At 39.7% G+C, this 22,998-nt stretch overlaps 3 protein-coding genes across 4 annotated transcripts; all 3 read right to left on the reverse strand.

The window, feature by feature from the left end:
* Positions 1–2,241: 2,241 nt before the first annotated feature.
* On the reverse strand, positions 2,242–4,248 carry LOC306709641 (somatostatin receptor type 5-like; the record flags this gene model as incomplete). The annotated part of the gene is made up of 3 exons (XM_079177873.1): positions 2,242–2,346; positions 3,066–3,470; positions 3,586–4,248. 3 exons carry the CDS (start codon positions 4,246–4,248, stop codon positions 2,296–2,298), a joined length of 1,119 nt encoding a protein of 372 aa, XP_079033999.1. The 3' UTR covers positions 2,242–2,295.
* Positions 4,249–15,627: 11,379 nt separating this feature from the next.
* Positions 15,628–18,467, reverse strand: LOC306709317 (myeloid-associated differentiation marker-like). Its single transcript, XM_079177397.1, has one exon. It carries the CDS (start codon positions 18,309–18,311, stop codon positions 17,457–17,459), a length of 855 nt encoding a protein of 284 aa, XP_079033523.1. The 5' UTR covers positions 18,312–18,467; the 3' UTR covers positions 15,628–17,456.
* Positions 18,468–19,623: 1,156 nt separating this feature from the next.
* LOC306709318 (myeloid-associated differentiation marker) lies at positions 19,624–21,789 on the reverse strand. 2 transcript variants are annotated; one of them, XM_079177399.1, is made up of 3 exons: positions 21,773–21,789; positions 21,385–21,671; positions 19,624–20,585 (listed from the first exon to the last, which is right to left on the reverse strand). In XM_079177399.1, the coding sequence occupies exons 2-3, from the start codon at positions 21,634–21,636 to the stop codon at positions 19,995–19,997; spliced, it is 843 nt and encodes a 280-aa protein (XP_079033525.1). In that variant the 5' UTR covers positions 21,637–21,671; positions 21,773–21,789; the 3' UTR covers positions 19,624–19,994. The 2 variants fall into 2 exon arrangements, with proteins under 2 accessions (XP_079033525.1, XP_079033524.1); XM_079177398.1 differs by having other exon boundaries at positions 21,385–21,788.
* Positions 21,790–22,998: the final 1,209 nt, after the last annotated feature.

Consider the following 22,998-nt stretch of genomic DNA (forward strand, 5'->3'; position numbering starts at 1 on the left):
TCTTAAGATAAAAAATAAAATAAAATGTGTGTGTGTGTGTGTAATCTATCATTTAAACAATTTGCACCCCACACTGTGTTTTACATGGTTGCATTTAATAAAGAAACAGTGAAACAAACCCCCACCACCATTAATAACAAACAACAAGTCAGCTCACAGGGAAACTTTGAACCGCCTCCCGTCATTTAGCTGACATCAACTTTCTATGTAAATGTATTTTTTATGGAAATCTGGTCCAATGACCTGATATGTCTTCTCCTTCGTTTACTGCTTTTGCATTAAAACTACTTTAACTTAATTTACAAAAAAATGAAACTCAAGTGGTTTAAGCCTGCTACTGTTCTGTTTCAACTGGAAATAGCAATAAAGTGCTTCAGTCGGAAACATAAACCTGCCATGATATTGAGAAATCATAGTGATAATAAACATCAACTGTCTTTTCATGGGATAGATTAATGCAGGGTGAACATGCAAAATAAACTTGATTTTGTATTCATATCCATGATGGCTCTTTTAACAGAATGTCTAAGTTGGTATTTTTGTTATAAGGAGGTCATGGAATTTAAGATTCCATATTTATATTGTTGACCAATTATGTTAAAATTCCCACTGTTTCCAACACACACAAAAGGTTTCCTGTAAGGTATCCATGTAAAGTTCCATTTTAGCGAGTAGTTTTTAAAACACTCGCCATAAACACCGTTGACGTGGTCTTGCTTGGCTTAACAATATGAAGATGCTACAGTGTTGTCCAGCAACTTCCCAAAAATGTTGGCACCGCATGTTAAAGCTCATAGTCCAGCAGCTAAACGGTGGCTTTACTTCACTGTGGCATCCACTCCAGCAGATGTTGTTTTCGACGTGTGAGAGAGAGGAGATAAATACTTGGCTGAGCTACCTCAAGGCATTTTTTCACAGCTTTGTAACATTGAAGTCATAATGTCACAAAAGGCCTATCAAAACCTAACAGGCCACAATAAATATATTCATCATGACCATCAAAAACACTTCCCACGTTTACAATTAACCGACAGATTACTCTAACTTAAATACTTCAATTTCAAATCAAAGAGAGAACAATGGTTGACTTTCAAATAATAGCCTGACGCCGTACAAAAGGGCCTGGTGAAAAGAAATCACTGATCGGGGGGAAATTACCTGTATTATCATGGCTCACATGATAAATTCAGCATAACATTCATTTCCACAGCACTAAGTTCATAGTTTGACTTCTTAAAGGGACAGTTTTTTGGGTAATACACTCTTGCTCAGAGTTAGATGAGTAGATCAATACCACTCTCCATATAGTCTGACCGTTAAAGTCACAGTGAAGCAGAAGTTAGAGCGGTTTTATATGACGGGCGGAGTTATAAACATTATCTTTTTGGGTAACGTGTGCAAAAAAAACAACAATCTGCTGTTTCATGGGGGATTATGAGACATATTTCTTTGCTTTGCTTGGAGGTGCTGGTGGCTGGAGGCTAGTTGTTTCCTCCTGTTTCCTGTCTTTGTGCTAAGCTAAGCTAACCTATTGCTGACTGTAGCTTTACATCCCGTTAAATGGGCAGATATGAGAGTGGTATCTTTCTTGTCATGTAATTCTCAGGCAAACGTAAATAAGCATATTTCCAAAATTGTCAATCTATTGCGATAACAGAAACCCTGTTCTCACTCATTGTTTATTCCAGTCATTCATTGAGAAGGACAACTCAACACTTCCTGAACAGATGTGTCTTAGTGCTGGGAAATGTACATTATACTGATCAACTTATCAAGATAACAGGTTAACAGAGAAGAATAATAGTAAAAAGCATCAACAGCCAATAAAAGAAAAGCACATGAGAAAACAAGGGTTTCTTGCTAAAATATGCTAAAATATAAAACTGAAAAAAACCCTCTTTGAAAATAAAAGTTTGGTTGTTTCTTTTGTCTGCAGTTAAGGTAAATATGTCTATTGGAGAATTTACAGCATTTTACAGTCTCATGACTGTATTTTGTATTGTACTGATATCTTACATCTTTACATAAAGCGATGCTTTGTAAAATGCAGTCAACCCAGTTACAGTACAAAGACGTGAAGAACAAACACAAATGCTGAGATCTGTGATTGAATGCTGTCTTTTCTCTCCTAATTTGCTCCTCCGGTCCACTCCACCAATGTGCCAGTCAATGAGGGAAGATCCGCAATAAAGACAGGAAATACCAATCCATAAAAGGAATAAATCATCCAAGTCCCATGTTGCAGCGCTCTAATACATGGAGGGTCAGCTTGAAAACTCAGGGCTGGCCAATCAACTATTTTTTTTGAAGCTCAAGGTCTCCATTAACTTCCATCTGGACAGGCTCCTGAAACAAGAACACCGATGCAGAGATGAGGGGTACAATAAAGACTGAATGACAGACTTTGACATAAGTTATTGCTCCTGTTGTCAATGAAGGAATTAGAGGCAATGTTTTTGTTAAGAGTTATAACTTGGGGCTCCGTTCTTTTCTGTCTGTTACATAAAGTGGGCTTCATCTCTGAAAGTCACATTTTTACATTTTCAGTCATTAGGGACACAGAGCACTTGACAGTAGGGCTGCCAATGGCACTTGTGCACATGTACTGCAGATTTGGTTTGGGTATAGTATGGTCCCAAAGTATAAATATAACTGAGACATATTGCTGTTAAATAAGCCTTTCAATAAGACAATTAAAATGTTACATTTATTTAAAGCACAATAATTACTTCTCCCCTTTGTGGCGTGTTTTCTGTACTTATGTGATGTCGTATACGTAGGAATTTTACTTAGGTCACATAGTTATATTAAGCTCAACAATTATGTTTTTCTTAAACCTAAGTGGTTTTGTTGCTTAAACCTAACTGGTCGTTGTTTACCCACAATGGTTTCATGGTAACTACGTGGCGTTAAGTGACACACTATAAGCCGTTTCTCAACATTAACCCTGTAGCATATATATGACGGAAATTTCTGAAATGTCGTGTCATTTATAAGCCTTTCCGTGAGTTTGGGTTGCTTATTCAGAAATTACACGGATCACATGAAAATTGTTTGCACAATACCTGAATGCTCTGCATTTTTCCATTCTGGGTGTGATTTCTGGGTGGGAGAACAGAAATGTGGTTTCCCGTGGATGCAGTCTGTCTACCTCCACTCTGACCTGTGGCGCCAACACCATTTGGTTTGTGGATGCAGAGCACCTTCTGGAAGCTCTGCTTGAAGTTGTCAGAGAGGAAGCCATAGAGGATTGGGTTGGCGCAGGAGTTGACGTAGGTGAGGATGACCAGGAAGAAGTAGACTGCAGCGTTGTTCTCAGGGATGATATAAACTAGGTTGACAAGGTTGGTAGTGAAGAAGGGCAGCCAACAAAGTACAAACACCAACACGATGATCACCACCATGCGCGTCACCTTTCGCTCCGACCTGCGTCGCTTAGTCAGGCCTGCACGCACACCTGCTGACCTCACCTGAAATAGAGATGGTCATTTGAAAAGGTTATATGAGATTCTGAGAGCAGAAACTTAAAATCGTTTTATTTAGGCACCGATAAAAGCCAGGGGCCAATTTTATCTGTTGCGTTACCTTGATGACGATGAGCAGGTAGCAGAGGCTGATGACGACCACAGGAGCAAAGAAGCCCAGTATGGATGTGTAGAGGATGAAGACAATGGACTGCAATTCATGCGGCTCAGGCCATGTTATGTTGCAGGCGTTGAACTCCTCCTGTACATTTGAGTAGATTGTGACCGGCAGCACAATCAGAAAGGACACAACCCACACCACGGCATTCAAAATCTTGGCCACCTGTGGCTTCCTCCATTTGGCACTGCGAATAGGATGAACCACAGCCAGGTAGCGATCGATGCTCATCACCGTGAGGCAAAAGGTGGAGGCGAACTGGCTCATGGCATCAGCAGTCATGCACAGCTTACAGAAGAAATCCCCATACGGCCAGTAGGAAAGCACACTATTGGTACCGAGGAAGGGAATTCCCAGGACGTAAAGTTCATCCGCCAAGGCTAAATTGAGGATGTACAGGTTGGTTACAGTCTTCATCTTGGTGTAGCGGATCACCACATAGATGACCAGCGTGTTACCCAGAAGGCCCACAATGAAGACGATGATGTAGATAACTGCGGTGAAAACATTGAAGGGCATTAGCGCAGCCGTGGAGTTGGGGTCGGGCTGGGAGGTAGACAAGTTGCCATTCTCGGATATCAACGTTGAATTGTAGTAGCCATCCATGTTGAAGGAGGGAGTGCTGGTGTCTAGTGTCTGTTTGGATTACAGTAGGAAATATTTCATGAGAAACAGACAAATGTACAATCATATGGGATACTTAACAATCTATGCGAAAACAAAAACATACCGTTAGTTTATTATTGTGGGTGTTCTAAGGCTTGTCAACTTCTTCTTTGGAGTATTTGTGTTTCGTCTACCTTTTTGCCCCAATACTTGGGCAGGAGGCGTTCTGGGCTATATGCCAATGTTTACCAGGAGACAAGAGAAACTTTCCACTGAATTGTCTGGGCCAGTGGCCAACTTGCCATTTCTCTTAATGGGAAGTCGCACTTTAGGAGAAGATGACATGGATACTGTCACTGCAGTTAGATCAGATGTCCATCATGCGGTAGAAACGAATGCCTTCAGCCAAGTGGCGAGTAGCCCACAACATTAAGGAGCTCAAGCATTTTTCTCAAAGTGGTGTCTGTGGCACTCTGCCAGGGGATCCGTGAAAAGTTTTTAAATTATCGTGATGTAAAAATTGCTCTTGTTCAACCACTTTTAAAAAGGCTATATCTTGATTCTTTGGATTTAGAAAGGGATTTTATTCTAACAGAATATTTTTAACCGCTCTTCTTAGGGGTCGTAAATGACTTATTGCTGTCAGCTGATGCTGGCCATAACGCTATTCTTGTTTTCTTGGATTTAAGCTCAGCATTAGATACTATTGACCATGATATCCTCTTGGACCGTCTTGAGATCTGGGTCAGTATCAGTGGCTCTGCAATGATTACAAGGCAGGTGTTTCTGCTTTGGTATCTCTAATAGGTCAGCTGCAACAGGTCTTCACTGTGGGATCTGTGCTGGGTCCAGTTCTCTTTGCCATGCTCCCTCTTGGCCACAGCATGGTCATGATATCAGTTTCCATTTTCCAACTATTTAAACTGTGACCCTGGAAACGACCATCGACACTGTCAACCTGCGAAACTGCCTTAATGACCTCTGCTCGTGGATGTCACAAAATGTCCTGTAGCTCAATGCTGTTAAGATAGAGGTAACATAGGTCAAGATCACCCAAATATCACACAGTCTCCAGCTCATCCAAGACTCTGCTGCTAAGATTTAGACTCCGACAAGGAAACACAAACACATCTCACCAATCCTGGCTTCCTTACACTGGCTACTTGTTGCTTTCAAAATAGATTTTAAGATATTACCGATTACCCTGAGAGTCCTCGCCCCAAGTTATCTATCAGATCTCTTATTGCCCTGTGTCCCTTTAGGCACCTGAGATCCTTGGATAATTCATGCATGAAGGTGATAGAGCCTTTGCTCCCAGGGCTCCTAATTTGTGAAATGACCTGAGGAGATCAGGATTGCACACTCTGTCTCATCTTTTTAAAATCACTTTTGCAAACCAAACACATTTTTTTAATTGCTTTTCTGTGATTTTCGGTATATTTTCTGATATTTTGGTTTGTTTTACTCTGTGTTACTCTATCTGTCTTATTGTCTTTGTATTTTAAATGTCTTTTTTTCCATTGTAAAGTGCTTTGTAACAGTATTTTGAACAGTGCTATAAATAAAGTTTAATATAGGCTGTATAGTAAATAATAGGCTACGGCAAATTATTCCATGGGACACATGAGGATAACCCTCTCTATCTAAGCAAGAGCACCACAGTGATAATGTTACATTAAGTGGATTTTGGGGCCAAACATGTTCAGCAAGTTATTGATTTTGGCAAATAGTGCACTAGTTTTGTGAAATCCTGGTGTATGGTATGAATGTGTATTAACTAGGGACTTAAAACAAAGTGTGATGATATGCATGTTGAGCTGAACACAGTCATTTTGCCTCGTAATCATGTAGGACGGAAGTCCTGCATTTCACATCTTATGTAGGTAAAAGTAGTATAATATACTTGAGTACCAAAAGTAAAACTGTTCATAATTAAAGATGCATTATCACTTTAATGTTGAAGCTGATAATGGGGGAGCTCATTTCAATTACTTCATCTATAACAATATATTTATTAGTAGATTTATATTTTGTATTGTCTGCAAAGTAACAAGTAACACCAACTCTGAAATGTAGTGGAGTAGAAGTATAATTAAACTATACCCGAGTAAAGTACAAGTACCTCAAAATTGTACTGGATGTTGATTAATTTAATGAAATCTTAACTTTTTCATTTCATTTTATTTCAACTGTAAGAATTGTCTATTGATTGAAGATAAGATCACCAAACTGAACCCCGTATCATATTTTGTATTGGGTCTCAAGGGTGTTGATATATTAATGTAGTATAATGCATATAGTCTGAAATTAGAACAATGGCCAATATAATAATTAATTTCATCATGTCTTTGTGAAACTGCATCTATATGTCCTTACCTGGTGCCTTGCGGGTGACCTAAAATAATAATTACCCTATAACAGTTGTCAGACGTTGAAACCCGAGGCTGTGGAAATGTGTTGCACAAATAAATGGTGTGACGTAAAGATTCACTGAACCGCGCTTCAAAACACGGGAGTGACGCGCAGCCCGCAGCATGTTGTTGAGAAAACAAACACTTCAAGCCCCTGTCCCCTTTAGGCTGCATGGGGCTTGACATTATTGTCCACCAAACTACAATAGCTGTAGCCCCCAGTCATGAGATGCTCGGCTTATCAAATCATCTTAGTTTGAAAAATAAACGTTTTGAGGCTCATAACAGTTTTCCAAACACACGTGTAATACTGTTAGGAAACAATTAATACTATTTAAACTGCGAATTCAAATTCATTTAATTTCATAAACACGTTGTTTTATTTTAAATGCCGTGACATTCGTAGATTGGATTCAACTTACCTGTGCGCTCCTGTGCACCTTATCCTCTCCACTATCGGATGGCGTGATGCGCGTCTCCCGCGGTAATCATGAGGTTTTCTCTGAGGTCAAAATCAACTCTCTCGCTCTTTTCCCTGGCCGCTTGAAAGAGAAACCACCTCACACTTGACTTTTCATCTTGAGGCATTTTCTTGATGTCGGCACGCTCAGATTTCCATTGACAGAGGCGCAAAAAGCAACATCTTCCAGAATTTTACGCACAGCTTGAGTTTGACGGAAATCCTGCGCACGAAGAAATGAGTCGCTCAGCTGACGAGGTGTCTCTCACAGATTCATTGAAGCGCCTCGACGCACTGCGAGTATTTATATGGACAGCATCACCCCGCCTTTGGATGGGAAAGTCCCACCCATGTGGTTGTAATCACATCACAGCACAACACCAGATTTTGGTGAAAAAGCACACATTGTAACCCCTTTTTTATTTTCTCCATGTATAGAGCTTCCAGTGAATCATAAAGTTATACTAACTTATTTGTTCCCACTGGGTGTGAGAGACAGAGAGAGGAATGGAAAAGGGACAGTAGGGAGTTGATGACCTATTCTTTATTGGCCCTGTTGGACCGGTCCTAACCAGAACAAATGGGTAGATGTATGAGATTTGTGAGTGTATAAATAAACAGTCACACAGCTGTGTATAGAGGCTTGCCCTGCAGGGACAGCGGTGTGTAGTGACACTTCCAGGATAACGATATGGCTCATTTACACACACACTTGCTCTCATTTTCAAGGTTAACGACGACGTCAACAAAAACTATTTCGACCGTGCCCACCAAATTTCCAAGTGTTTCCAACGGTTTATTTTTGTAACTGTAGATGTCAACAAAAGCTGTTGGCATTACAAAAGAAGCACCAAACATAAACGTGTTAAACCAGACTAAAGGGGACAGTAACAAAGCAGAAGCTAATGAATAACACTGAGCTCCCAGTGTCACAGTGTTTACCTCACTTGTGCATATTCCTGCTCCTTCTGTCTCCCCGGCTGTCTTTTCAGCCATGCCCTCCATCCCAGGCCTCTCCGACGTTATACTTCACCTGTCCACCAGATGCCTTCAGACTTTTTGTCCTTTCATTGCAGATCCCGCCACTGCCCTGCAATCACCTCTTTGCTCTCACCTGAGCTTCTCTTCCAATCTCCCCAGCTGCACCTCATTGTGTCATCAGCCACTTGCTATATAAACACACACCGGCCCAGGTGTGTATTTTGGTGTATTTGGTTAAATAAATCCCTGAAGTGCACTATCTCTGCCGCCGTTATCTGCATTTGGGTTTTAGTCCTGCTGACCCAGTCCTCTCATTCCACCCGTGACAATTAGTCAATTTAAGGGGAGCTCCACCAAGTTTACACATCAAAGTCTCTTTACAGGTTTTAAGAGGAAAAAGTTGCATTTGGACATTTATGGCTCCAGAGAGAGAAGAAAGCTTACCAGACCTTTGTAGCCTGTTCCTCATCTCTGCAGGAGGCTAGCAGCTTGAGGCTACATTAGCTGCTTTTAGCGTAACACACTTGAACCGCTGACCGAAAACTGCCGGCGGTTGAGTAGCATTGTGGGTAATGTAAGCACCAGGTTTTGACAATGAAGAATAATTTGTGGAATAAGAAAGACGATATCTCTGGTTCTGTTGCGTCGATTCTACTCCTACAATAAATAGGAGTACAGTGATGAGTGATTTTTTAAATGCACCTATATTTACAGTTGGTGCAGTCATAATACAACAGCAATACATCTATTTCAGTTCACTCTCATTCATATGTATGGAAAGGACGCAATACTAGAGACACAGCATTAACAGCATTGTATTACTCAGTATCTCAGCATTAAATGATTTACAGAATAAACTGCAGACTATGGATATTTGATAAACCATGGACCCGCCACAGATGGTACACTTTTCTTCCTTTTTCGAAATGCCGGTTGCAGCAGTTGATGGTATTTTTCCAATTGTTTGTGTCCCCAAGTTGTCCTTAAATGGCCCTTGTCCTTTATTGCTTATTTTCTATTCTGTTAGAGTGTTTACATTACATTACATTTGCTGCAGTGATCCAATTTCCTCGCTTAAGTTTGTTTTGTCTAAACTAATTGAAAGGAAAAGCGAACATGTTCACCACATGATGGCTGTGCAAGTATAAAGCAGGAGATTTTTGTAAGTTTTAAAAGATCAAAGTACCGTAAAAATCATTCTGTTATATTTACATGTAAATCTGAGGTGCAGTGAATTGTTTCCTTATGAACTACTGTGCTATTTTGCGTAATACTTCAGTTCCATGTACTACCAGTAAGTAGTACATGGAGAATATATTACGAATGTTCAGTCTAGTAATCAGAGCACTTGTTTTATACTTTTTTGTGAAATTTGGAAAATATATTTTACTTCGCCTTGATTTGGCATGATGTGCATTATTGTTTTCATTTCCCTTCTGGCCTGTGTCTGCCAGTTGTTAAAATATTTTTAAGACAATCACTTGCATTTGAATACAGGATTACATTGAAAATACATGAGTTGATTTTTTGAGTCTTGTTTTGTCTTCAAGCTCTTTTTTTCCCTCTTGCTCAGATGAGTCACTCGGGCTTCAAGCCGTTTGCATGCACCGCCTGCCTTTCTATATCAAGCTTGTAGTCTATTGGCTTGTGCACCGAGATCATATCAGATTGGAGTCCGTCTGATGACAAAAAGCTGGTGGATCGATCGGAGAACTCTCTCAAGGTAACAGGAGTGCGACATCTGTGTGTAGTGTTTGTGGCCCACAGGAGCTCTCAACCAAGCTGAATCAATACTTCACCTCTGATGACCAAGATGAGACAGAACCTGTGTGTGTGTGTGTGTGTGTGTGTGTATGTGTGTGTGTGTGAGTGTGTGAGTGTGTGTGTGTGTGGGGGCATAAATGAGATTATGTCCAGAGTGGCGACTCTGTGGCTGACGCTGTGTGTTTAGGTCAGAAGATGAACTAGTCTTAAAAGTATTCATAGGCAGAATATACGAACAATCAATCCGTCTCTGTGCTGCTTGTATGTTGTATGTTCAATTAGTTCATAATGAGCCGACCTTTTGGAAAACCTTGTTGATACACAGCGTCCGTCTGCAAGTTTTTAAAGCCTTTATGAGTTTTACGTCTCCATGTGGTCTTTTTGTAACATGGTACATTCAATTAATATCCTTTTAATGCAGTTTTAATTGCATTTTGTAATGTTGGCCCTGGGCTGTCTGAAAATAGCTGTTTTCATGGGGCCAACCAACAAGGTTACTTATTTGCTTATTGTTGTTTATTTTCTGCATCAATCATCAGAAAAGAGGTATCGGCCGTTAATGGAGCTGTTCATCTGCACACAGACTCTAGATGGAGCTGTTAACTGGACTTGCCATGCAGGGAGCGTAGACTGTATAAAATATGGACGTAGTAGGTTTCTGAGGAGCTGTTGTGAAGCTGGTGACTCCGACCCTGGCCATCTTGGCAGCGATAACCTAATTCCTGGCTTATCAGAAAATGGGCTAAGAGGTGAATCATCGGTGGAGCAAAGGGCGGCACCGGGTGATGCAGCAGAAGATACAGCGACTTGAGAGGGCACCTACCTTTCTCTTAAAGTGGCAACGCCCTCAATTATGGCTAATTTTAATCCTCAATACAATATAAATGGGTGAATATTATAAAAATGCAGCCTCTCGAACAGATGTCATGAACGAGGATATTAGCTGTAGAGACCAAAACATTTTTATTTATTCTGTAAAACATTTTAACATGCTGTTCTATGGAGATTGACTCTGCTAATCACATGTAAAAGTCTTGAGTGATTTGATTGTTGATGATTTGAAATAATTTTTCATTTCTTGAAAATAAGCTAAAATATATCTGGGCTGTTCAAAGAGGAAAACGCCCTTAAGCTCAAATGTGCAAAAGAGAGTGTTAGAGCAATATTATTTTCTTAGATAGCCTGCCTATACATGCTATAGAATACAACAAAAAGGATGAAACCAGCGGGATAGTTTCTATTCAAAAATACACACCTCAGCTTTAATTGAGCGAAGCTGTCTCTGTAAACTCATGATCTTAATGAAATCTCTATTGATTTGCATAGAAAGATTGTTTTTTTTCCATCGACTGCAGATTGAAGGTAAACACTAAAATATTCTGGGATAAAAGATTTATCGAACCTGTATTTTGTTCCATCTGATGCTAGTTTACTATACAAAAGAGACCCGAATTTCCATTATTAACTGTTAAAGCAAAGCAATACTGCTGTTTTCCTCTGAGTTTATTCATTAAATTCAAACATTTTAAAGGAAAATTGAGTTGATGAAAAAGTTTGAAGCACTATCTTAAAACCTGAAGACAATATGGAATGAATATTTTTCCGGAAACATTTCCCCTAATTTGAAGACTATATAAAAAAAAAAAATCCAAACGGAAAATCACTCAAACATCATTCAAAGCCATTCTTTTAGAGGCTATAGTTTGAAGGCATTTGGTTGTACATTCATGTTTCTTTTTTCATTATGCTAATAGTTTGCAGTACTTAATATTCCTGACGACAAAGCCCTGTGTACTTCCACCTGAGGGACAAATCAGAGTAGTTAAATAGGGAAGACCGAAAGGCTATATTTTATTTCTAAATTAAACCGATTTGACAATTATTATTATAACTTGCCGGGACTGGATTGATGAGGGAGGGATTTTCCGAAAAAAGACATATCATTAAGCATTTAGGCACCATTAGGCTTTTGTGGAAGTGACAGTGTCAGCCTGCATTTAACCCCTGTCTGTAGAAAAGGAGGATCTGCACAAAGTGGAAGCTCAAAATAACCACTCCAGACGTAAGGTGTGTGTGTGTGTGTGTGTTAGAGAAACATTTTAAAGTAATTGTCTCGAGGATAAAAAGCTGACTGTCATCAAATCTTCAGAATTTCTGGCCCTAAAAGGTTTGTCTGGTTAATATCTGGGTTACCAGGTGGGTATAGCTTGTAGGATTGTAACACAGCAGAAGTCATTTACCGTTTGATAAACTCCCCAACAGAGATCGTGTCATAATGTTATTACATTATGATTATTGGCACCAAACCAGGGAACGGGAATGTCTGAATTGTTTTTTCTTGTTTGATACACTGTGAAATTGGTTGAAAATGTTTCTGTGGAGAGACACAAATGAAGGATAACTTTGTGGAAAACGTCTTAAAGATCTTAACAGAGAATGAAGCCGCTCAGTTAAAGAGGCAGTGAATAATTGAGGTTCTAACACTGGTCAGGTACCATTATTAAAAGTAAATCAATTAAAACATGAGTGAATATCATACATATAATTATGGTTATATTTTGTAAATGTGTTTTTTGAGTATAAGACACGTATCAAGGTTGTCCCATAACATTAACACTTTATACAGCAAGGGGTTGACCATTTGGTCCACAGTGTTGTGCAAATCTAAATGGATTCATGATCTTTACAGTCATCATGAACAATCTCTGAGGCTATTAGCTGAAAGAACATAATATATTGGAAAAAGACTACGTAATCAATCTTTAAAAGGTACAGCAACACGTTGTCCTAAACTAGGCCTATAGATCTTGTGTCATTCTCTGTGCAGAAGCAGTAAAAGATCCAATCATTTCCCACTGACAATGAGGAAAGGAATATGTTGAACAGGTGCTCACATGCATAACACACACCTATGTCACCTATATATATATATATATACACACACGCACACACACACACACACACACACACACACACACACACACACACACACACACACTACTATTATTAGATCAACCAGCTGGGCCATGGTCATTGAACGAGGATAACTGGGTTAGCTTGATTTGATTGTTGATTATTTGACCTGGGCCTGGATTCAATTATGGCATAAGATTTATGTGGGGCTAAAACATCCTTCTCTCAACACTGTCGCCACTGTTTGATCTTGTTTGCACAGTAAACACCGTTACCACTGTTAGCTGCAAGCTACTGGCTTAGCCGTCGCCGTGGTGAGAGCCGTGTAGAGGCAATAGACATGCTCTGAAATGTGTATGAAGCAACCTTTTGAAGTTATAACTATGGTTTTAGAAGTGAATTTTTAGGTTATAAAGAATGATGTTTTTTTTTAATAATGATGGCAAATAAACGTTTAGTGAACAGAGAAGTCAAATAAAACACATTCATTCACATTATGGAGAAACAGCCTTTACGCACACCTCCTCCATGATGGTTTATGTGGGGTGCTGTGACAGCTCGCTGCAGTGGGGCTGCACCAACATATTTCATTTGTGGAACTTTCACCCGAGCTGCAGCCAATCACTGTTGACCACTGCTTGAACTGAAAGAACGACAAAAAAACGTCTTCTCATTACTTGTGTCTCACTTACATGTTTCTAAAATGTCCATAACTTTACAATACCCATTTGTTATTTGTAATTAATAAATAATTATAATTGAATAGTGTACAGTGCAAACATGCAGGTAGATTCTCTCACACACACACGCGCACACAAATGCTTTTTCAAATATAAGGTGTATTGATTTGATCCCTTGACACTCTTGAAGTACTGCCAACTAATTGGTGGTGATTTATTTTCACAGTCTCCTCCTATGATTGCTGCTCAGTTGAATTGAAGGTTATTAAAAGATAAAAAATGACTGAGTGACTCCTACGCTTATAACTGTGGTTATATGGTGAGCTCACCTTAGTGGATCGCAGCTGGACAAGGATGTCGAAAGTCCGCTCAGATTTCAGGGCCATGTGTTAATAATCTGTTGATTGCCCACATACTGTAATACTTATATAATTACATTTAGTATAAAGTATACATACAGTGATTCCAGTATAATTCAAAACATGTTGAGAAAAAGCAAAGCTCTTGTTTACAGGCTGGTTTCAGCTTGCAGTATAAAGCAAAATTGGAAATCTGTAAAGACCTTTCAACACCACTCTTCAACCAATGCTAATTCTCACTTATGCTACTTTTACAATATCTAAGACACAGCCAACTTTAACAAAATTTCATTGCGTTTGTGATACATTTTGGCAATGTGCTCTGGTTTCTAAAAACCTACATTGATTAGCCTGATGGAGTGCTGCAACTCAAGGTCTAATTGTGTAACTTTAAAAGACCACAAGTACTTCAGCACAAGCCCAATTTAGCTGCAATCTGAGGGGAGAGGCATGATTGTCCCAAAGGGCATCCATGTTATTTTTGGAGCATGAGAAGGAAATGCTAATTTTCTTCAGAGTCTGAGGCTATTTGGCTAATATGCAGCAATAATTAAAAAAACCTGACGTAAAGCAATGTATCATGTTTGTTCCTGCTAATGTAAGTTGAGTAATTTAGTCAGGTTTCCTCTTTACATAAAATCAGCCATTTAAATTCACTTTAATTAGAAACTTGATGTAAATGAATTGAGGAAAGTGTGTTGCTTGGATGGGAATATCCTGGATCCTAGCTGTACTTGGTTGTAGCTCAGTGAGAACTTAAGAGGCTTTGTATTTGTCCTAGTCTGAGTAGCGTAAAACAATTGTAATTTTGCCAGTCAATAACAAGTTAGAGGTAAAACACGATTAGAGTTTATTTGAATATATTGACCTTGATTTGGCTTAAAACATAAAATATATGAAGGGCAACCTTTTACTTTCGGTCCCCGTTTTTGCATTAAATAACAGTATGTAAACATTTAATAGATAGTTTATAACACACTACAATGTAGTTGTAAGCCAATACAAGTGTTTATTTAATGTATTTGTCAACAACTATAATTTACCACAATCTGGTAAATATATAACAAATGAGAATTTAGTAAAACACATGTAATAATACAAAATGTTTTCAGAGAAGTTGCTCACATTAAAAGACACTTTGAAAATGTCTTTATAGCTGCGTACAACTACATCATAGTAAATTATTAACCATTTATTAAAGGTTTATTAACATACTGCTGATAAATGCTAAATGCGGGACTTAAAATATAGTTCTAAGTTCTTGCAGAACTGCTTTACAGTAATTACCATTATTTATACACTTGATGAGAGAACCACAAGTCTTGTTTCTACTGATAATAGTCAATCATTTTCCTTTTTTACCAGTGTTTTAAACTCTCCTCAGATAACGGAGTGAGAGGAGGTTGAAGGAATGTCATTGATTCATACGGCATCTCCTTCTATTGACATTACTTCCCATTGTTGAGTCTTGGAGATTATTTCTAAAGTGGATATCCGCTTTTAGAAGAAATGTCACTCTTCTATCTGTAGCTGCAGCCCAGTTTGACATGGCACTCTATGGGTGACACAGTTAAGTTTTTATGTCGTATTTTTCACCTGAAGTGAAACAATGTGAAGTACACCCTCTGTCTAATCTCAAACGTTTTTGATGCCAGGGACCTTTTCCAAGGGCCCCCTATAATCATAACAATGATTAAGCTTACTACCATTTATACTCTTAGATGCTAAGAGTATATGTATTATGAAACTTTTCAACCTTAATACTTCAGACCTCTTTCATAGTGACAAACAGAAACACATTTCAATATGAATCATGTTAAGATAAAATGAGATAATCCTTTATTAGTCTCACAGCGTGTAAATTTGTAATTTTATTGCATACTAATACCACTTATATACATTTTAAACAGAGGAAGATTTTAATTTGGACTCATCTTTACAGCATTTAAAGCCAACATTTCAATATTTAATCTTAAAAGCTTTCAGAAAATAAACAGTAGCGAAACAGTCCTAATAAATCCAGATCCTTAAACTTAACAGTCTAAAGCTGACTGTCACTAATTTCTTCAACTTAAAAATAATTAACTTATTGCTGCGTGTCACAATTATCAACATGTCTATTGGCCCAAAGCTAACGTAATAGACACAATAGGCTTGTTTTATTGGCGCAAATGGTCCCCATCTGTGAATTGCATTTTTAAAGATACAGCGCAATTTAAAAATGTAAAGCTAATTATTTAGCGGGCCATTTAGTGCCACATACCCCACTTTGAGAATCACTGGTGTCAGACTCAAAGCAGACTCTGCTGTCTGCACTTTGCCAACATGTCTGACAGACATAGACTACTGACCTAAACGTGCACTGTCTTTCTGACAGACTGACATGAGAAGAAAAGCAGAATTTCCACGCTTCAGTTGCTCCTTTTGACTTGAGTTCACTCACACAGATTGGTGTGCCAGGGAGCACAATAGCTGCGGGATTAAGTGAGATTTGGGTGACGTCCCTTTAAGGTTCCAATTGGTTCAAAAAAAAGAAAAGAATGAATTAACGTCACACTTTTTTTTAGATCTCCATCCCTGCCTGCCACATCACTGAGGAAGAAAAGAAGCTAAATAAGAAAAAAAGAAAGATAACACCTTGCAACAAATCCAACTCCATATGCTGCAGCTGCCTGTTGATTAAAGGATTTTCTTTTTCACTTTTCCCACACATGCTTCCAAAGTCTGGAAATCTCTCGCTGTCTCAGCTTCTATCTTATAAATTCTTCTGTCCTTGTGTTTCTCTCTCTTGTTCCTTCTCTTCGCATCTTATCTTTCATTGGATGCTCTGTTTGCCTGTCAGTGTTCATACATTCACATACATTGATCAGTTCTGTATCAGCTGGCAATTACTTTATCGCAAAAAACCCCCCACAAGACAGTGTTTAGAAGAGAAAATCAATACCACTCTTATGTCTTTATGATAAACAGAAAGCTAGCACACACTGCCGGTTTGCTTAGTTAAGCGCAAAGACTGGAAACAAGGACTAACAGCTATAGCCTGGCTCTGAAGAAGGTAACATCATCCGCCAGCAAAGCTGAGCTCAGACTATTTCTTGGTCAGGTGCAGTAACTTCCTGACTTATTTACTGTACAGATATGAGAGCGGTATCCAATTTAATATGAATATTACCCAAAATGTCAAACTACTCCTTAAATCAGCAAGTTGCTGCATCCCCAAATGATGAGATGACAAGCATGAAAGTGAAAACACACATGATTTGACTATGACACTATAATAAAGTGTGAGCTCAGTATTATCACCTCCACTGTTTGAATACTCTTTGTGTATCAGGATCCAAAGTTCTACCAGGATATTTTTTATTTTTACAACAGTGATACTACAGTTTTAATCATTAACTAACTCTACTTCTTTTTCAATAGTGTACTGGGCTCCCAACATTTTATTATTGTAGTCACTCATCTTTGTGAACACTTGGTGAACATCATTAGAACAAGATACATATTGAGTTCAGCGTCAACAAAATGAATCTGTCTAAATAAAGCAATGGCTCTGGGCAAAAATCTGTTTCTGTTCCCAATAATTCAAACCCAGGACTCAAATTGTTCTCAGTTCATGATAGTTTTGATAAGCAGCAGCTCACTGGTTACTAACACAGAACACAAGGCGTATAGAGTAGGCAGTGTCCAGGGTGTAAACAATGACGTTGAGGATCGTCATGAAGGTGACCACCACCAGTTTATCCCAGGGACAGAGGTGGCCACAGGTACCGGGTCTCTTATTGTCGCGGAAACTATACAGCGGCCAGATCACCATGGCTGTCATATACATCACTGCTGCCAAAATGTTGTAGACGATCACAAGCTTGTCAAAGGGGAATGGAAAAAAAGAGGTCAGCCGTCCAGTGGAGAGCAGGATTATGAGGATGGCGAAGATGAAGCACAAGCAGTACACGGCCACGCACCACTGCAGTTCTGGGGAGTTGGAGAACTGGCTATTCTCCAGGGACGTGAAGATGAGACAGGCGAGGAACGCCTCCAGCATCTTCATGATGCCGGGCAACGAGGAGAGGAACCCGCTGTTCTGCCCACTCGGACGAAGGCGAGTTAAAGCCACCTCGCCTGCGTAAACCCCGAAGCAGACCCAGGACACCACGGAGGCACCGATCTGGCGGTGGCATGTACTGCAGGTGAAAAAGACGGGGTACATTATGGAGGCAGAGAGGCACAGGAGGCTCGCCAGCATGGCGAGGGCAGTGGTGAAGTCATCCCAGGCGAAAGGTAGTTTGGTATTGACAGTTGTGAACTCCAGGATGAGGATAAGAAGGGTGAAGAAGAAGCAGAAGCACCAGGTGAACATGCACCACGCCCAGTAGGGAGATGGGACGTGCCCCACTGTTGCCACCAGACTAAAAGACATACAGGTGAGGATGGTCGCCATTATTCGCATGATGCCCACAGGCTGGGTGAGCGCCCGTAAGTCCACGCCAATCATGACTGGACAGGATGAGTCCGTTTGATGCAAAAGAAAAAATGTTATTTCCAAAGTCAGTTGATTCTACTCAGTACAGCAAGGCCATGTTTTCCAAACCAGATCCGGATGAAGACATCCATGTAGAGCCTCGAACAGGTGTGTTCTGTGAAACTGAAACTCAAAGTGTGGTTGTGTGTATTCAAACAGATCATCACAGGCTTATCTGCGCAGTTTATGGCTCTGTTTCACTCCACGGATTGGATGCTGGTTGAGTGTTATCATGTTCCCCTCAAGACACACACGCTGGACTCTGGTCCCCAGTGCATGTTCTCCAGCACAATGACGAGGTGTGCAGGTCACATCCTACGCAAAATCTCTCCGATCCTAACCTTGAGTTCACTCGATTTATTGCTCTTGGGTGGGACAAATTGGAGAGTTTACAGAATGGATTTTTATGGATTTTATGGTGCAAAGATTATACTTCAGGTTGGTTTGAAAAAAAGTTAACTCTTTCATAGACTCAAAAAAAGAGGAAAATCTACTTTCACACCAAATTGACATGAAACTACACGATGATGTTTTAGTGCATTTACTTTAGTATTGTAATGTGATGTATTGTGAGTCATTACATCAGTGTTAACAAAAAGCAAAACGTTCTATGAAAACTCTCTTTTTATTCATTGCACCAAAGAGGAAAAAAGTTTAAAAAAACATTAAAATCCCCTGCAGTATACGACAACAGTAACATTTAATAGATTTTATTATCTCCTCTGTCTTCCCTTGATCCTCTGGTTCTTTTTCGCTCCCTTTATGTGTGTTTACAATATCATTATAATATCTACTCTTGAGTCTCCATTTTGACTGGACTGGTCAAAGGTTATGTGAGTAACCTCTCACGTTATCGCTAAGATTAGCAAACCAGGCTTTAATCCTGACCAATTACTCACTGGCTTTTGTTAGGTTGTTAGAGGGAGGCTACATTTACGAACATGAGAACCGCCTCTACTCTTTTTCCTTTCCTCGTTAAACATGGCAACACAGAGGGGTGAATACATTTTTGACAGTAAGAGGTTTGTTCAGAGCAGAATAGCGGGAGGGGAGTTGTGAGATTGAAACCTAGCTGCTGTGTGTTTCACGGTATGCACACTTTGACACACCTTTGCAAACATACCTTGAGAAGGATAGGAGCGGTCCCACTGTAACTGTTTAACCACTAAACTGAGTATGTACACATTAAACATATTGCTCATTTATGAGTCATTCATTCATGATCGTAATCTATTTATTTATTTGAGTGCTGAAACAACCGAATAATAGCGACACACCACATGTAAGCAGTATAAATCCAAACTTTTATTATATTTCATTCATATTTCAGAGATCAACAACAATATGCACTCAACTGCAACTGAGATGGGTGCGGTCATATCAATGCTGTCTCAAAATTAGATAATTAATAAGGATCAGATGAGAATCGGGGAGGGACAAAAATAATAAGCAAAGATATTGGGATTACATCTTCCCGACATTAATAATTAGACACAGTTTCATGTTCTCAGAGAATGCATCATCTTAACTGACAACGGTGAAATGCTTAACAGAAGTTGTACAAGAGCTGCTCTACGTATCATTCTCCTGCTCTCGTGTTCATTCTTTGAGTCCTAGTGGACTTCCAACAGCTGAAACATGACACATATTTCTAACCTAGGTTCTGCTGACAAAGAACACCAGCCTAAAAGAGTAAATGGTATCAGCGATGTAAGCACAGAGGTTAAAACAGGTCATGAACGTGATAACCACTAAATTATCCCAGGTACATATAATCCCATTCTTGCAGTAGCTCGGCCTGGGATTGTTCTTGAAGCTGTAGAACGGCCAGATGACCACAGCGGTGATGTACATCAACACTGACAACACGTTGCAGACTGTCAGGACTTTGTCAAACGGTGCGGGGAAGAGAGTCAGAAGGCGGCAGATGGTAAAAACGATGACGAGCAGGGCAAAAATGAAGCAAGTAGAGTATACGGCAACGCACCACTGGAGCCCTGGAAACCTAGAAAACTGGTTGTAGTCCAAGCAGATGAAGATGATGCAGGCCACGAAGGCCTCCAGAACCTTGAGGAGGCCTGGGACTGTGGACAGAAATCCACTTATCTCACCAGGTTTAGCCCGGAGCAGCCCGACCTCAACGGCATACAGGATGAAAGCCAGACAGGAAGTAACGGTCGCACCAATCTGTCTGCCGCAGTTAGGGCAAGTGTAGAAGACGGGATAGATGATGGATGCTGCTAGCACCTGTATGAGAGAAAAGTAAAACATGTAGTGTGAAATGATTCAATCTGTAAGTTACTCTCTTGCAGTTAGCTTGAATTTGTGTTATTATGAGTACAATTGCTAACCACATTAATCCTTTAGCACCAGTTAATAGTAATCACTCATATATAGAATAGCATAATGTCAAACATGATTTTCATCAAGTGTTTATGGTGGAAAACACATCTTCTCTTTTATTATCTTCATCTCGGCCACGAGATAAGTGCTGAGGCCAGACACAGTTATTATTATGCCTTTTTATTGTGCATCAACCCAACGTTTGCACACGTATTGTTGAAAATAAGAGATCTTAAGCCTAAATAAATGCTCCATGCGGTGGTCACGCCCGTGAAGCGGTGCACAGAGTGTGAGTAAAAAACACGCGATACACTTGCAGTCTAACTGTAACTCTAACTGTTGCAGACACGCCTAAGAGAGATCCGCACTCTGAGTGCACCATTCTAGTCGTTCTGTTATTTCATAACATTGTAGTGGAACAACCTGACCCTAATGAAAGCTCAAGAATGCAGACCTGTAACCAGTGTTTGATTTTCTCAACCACTACATCATTTAATTTTGTGTTGATGTGGATTTGGTTGCCTTGAGTAATTTTTAAATGTATTTTCTTTTGTAAAGAATTGACTTTAATATTCCCAATGAGATCAATGTCAGTGGCGAATAACTAATGTATTTACACAAAAATCTGCGACAAATTTGTAAATTTAAAAAAGCATCTGTAGACAAAGACAAATAACAAGAGAGGAAAAAAAAGGGCACACACCATTAGAGTAGCCAACATGGCAAAAGCGGTCGTGAAGTCATCCCAGGAGATGGGCAGCTTGGCGCTGAGGCTGGTGAGTTCCAGGACTAGTATGAGGATGGTGACGCAGAAGCAGAAGCACCAGGTGAACATGCACCACGTCCAGAAGGACGCGGTGGTGTGGCCCACTGATGCCACCAGGCTGAAGGAGATACAGGTGAGGATCACCTCCAGTATCCGCACCACCAGCGTCCTGATGTCCAGTGTAACCATGGTGGCTGTAATCCTGTGGTCAGTTTACTGTGGTTCTGGATAGAACTAGATATCAATTAGATTATCTCTTTTCACCGACTTGTCTCTTTGATCCTTATATTGTTTTAATAGCTCCTTGGTTTTCGTCAGTCCTTACCTCTCATCCTGTCAGTGCTGCCTGCATGACAAAAGTAAGGTGAATGTGAAATATTTGGCCTCTCCCTTCACGCCCGTTGAGACCTCCCTATAATGGCCGCTAATCAAACATCTAATGCGCAAGTGCATGAGCTCTACGGGGTGTTTGTGTAGGAGGACAGTATCCGTGTGTGCTCATCTGTTGTGTGTATGGTCAATAAAATAATTCAGATATTTTACAGCAGTTGTGATCAAGAGGAACTGCACCTTATGACACAGCCACACTTCACAGTATTTCTCATCCATCATGTTTGCTAACTTAGCGGCTTGCCCACACATCAATAGTTCAAATCTGTAAATGTGTTACAGGAGGCTTAAGAGGAATTGGGCCTAAGTGAAAAATGTGAGAAATACAGTATAGGAGATGGTGTTAGTCTTTCACTTGATTTTGAAATGTATGTGAGATACTGCAAAGGAAAGAAGATGAAGATTAGGATATATGTTTTGCTTTTTAATACATGGACAAATCAACTATATGAACTATACTGATCCAAATTAAAACCAGTTTACTGCCAACTGTGAACACACACACACACACACACACACACACACACACACACACACACACACACACACACACACACACACACACACACACACACACACACACACACACACACACACACACACACACACACATCTTTTAACAAATTAAATAAATCCATTAAGGGAGTTCTGAATCAGGCCTTTACCTCAAATGGATTAATGGGCTTTTGTCAGGGTATACAATGGAGACATGTAAATTAAACAAGTCCTACAAAAGCGATTTACCTGCGGACAAAAAAAATCATTGAAGTGTTGACAAAACTTGAAGGAACTTTTGTAATTCCTGATTTATTTGTGTGCTTGTGTGCATGTCCCAGTCGTGACGGGAGTATGGCTGTTTAATGCTTTCTCTATTATGGAAAAAAAACCTGACGTGACTCCTTGGACAGAACTACTAGTATAAGAACAGAAGTAATAATACAAACTAGATAAGAGCAATTAAACTACTTCTGCAATGCCACAATCTCAACTGCCAGAAATTTTACCGTTGGGTGTTGCGCTTTTGTCAACACAAGACGGGCTCTGCACTAATAGCCCCAGTTGTTAAATGAAAAGAATAACAAACACTGTATTCATGATAATTGTGTAAATACTGATAGTGGACGCTGTCTAGGCATAAAGAGAAAGATAAGTTGCTTCCAT

The sequence above is a fragment of the Pholis gunnellus genome, assembly GCF_910591455.1.
Source record: "Pholis gunnellus genome assembly, chromosome: 17".
Classification (NCBI taxonomy): domain Eukaryota; kingdom Metazoa; phylum Chordata; class Actinopteri; order Perciformes; family Pholidae; genus Pholis; species Pholis gunnellus.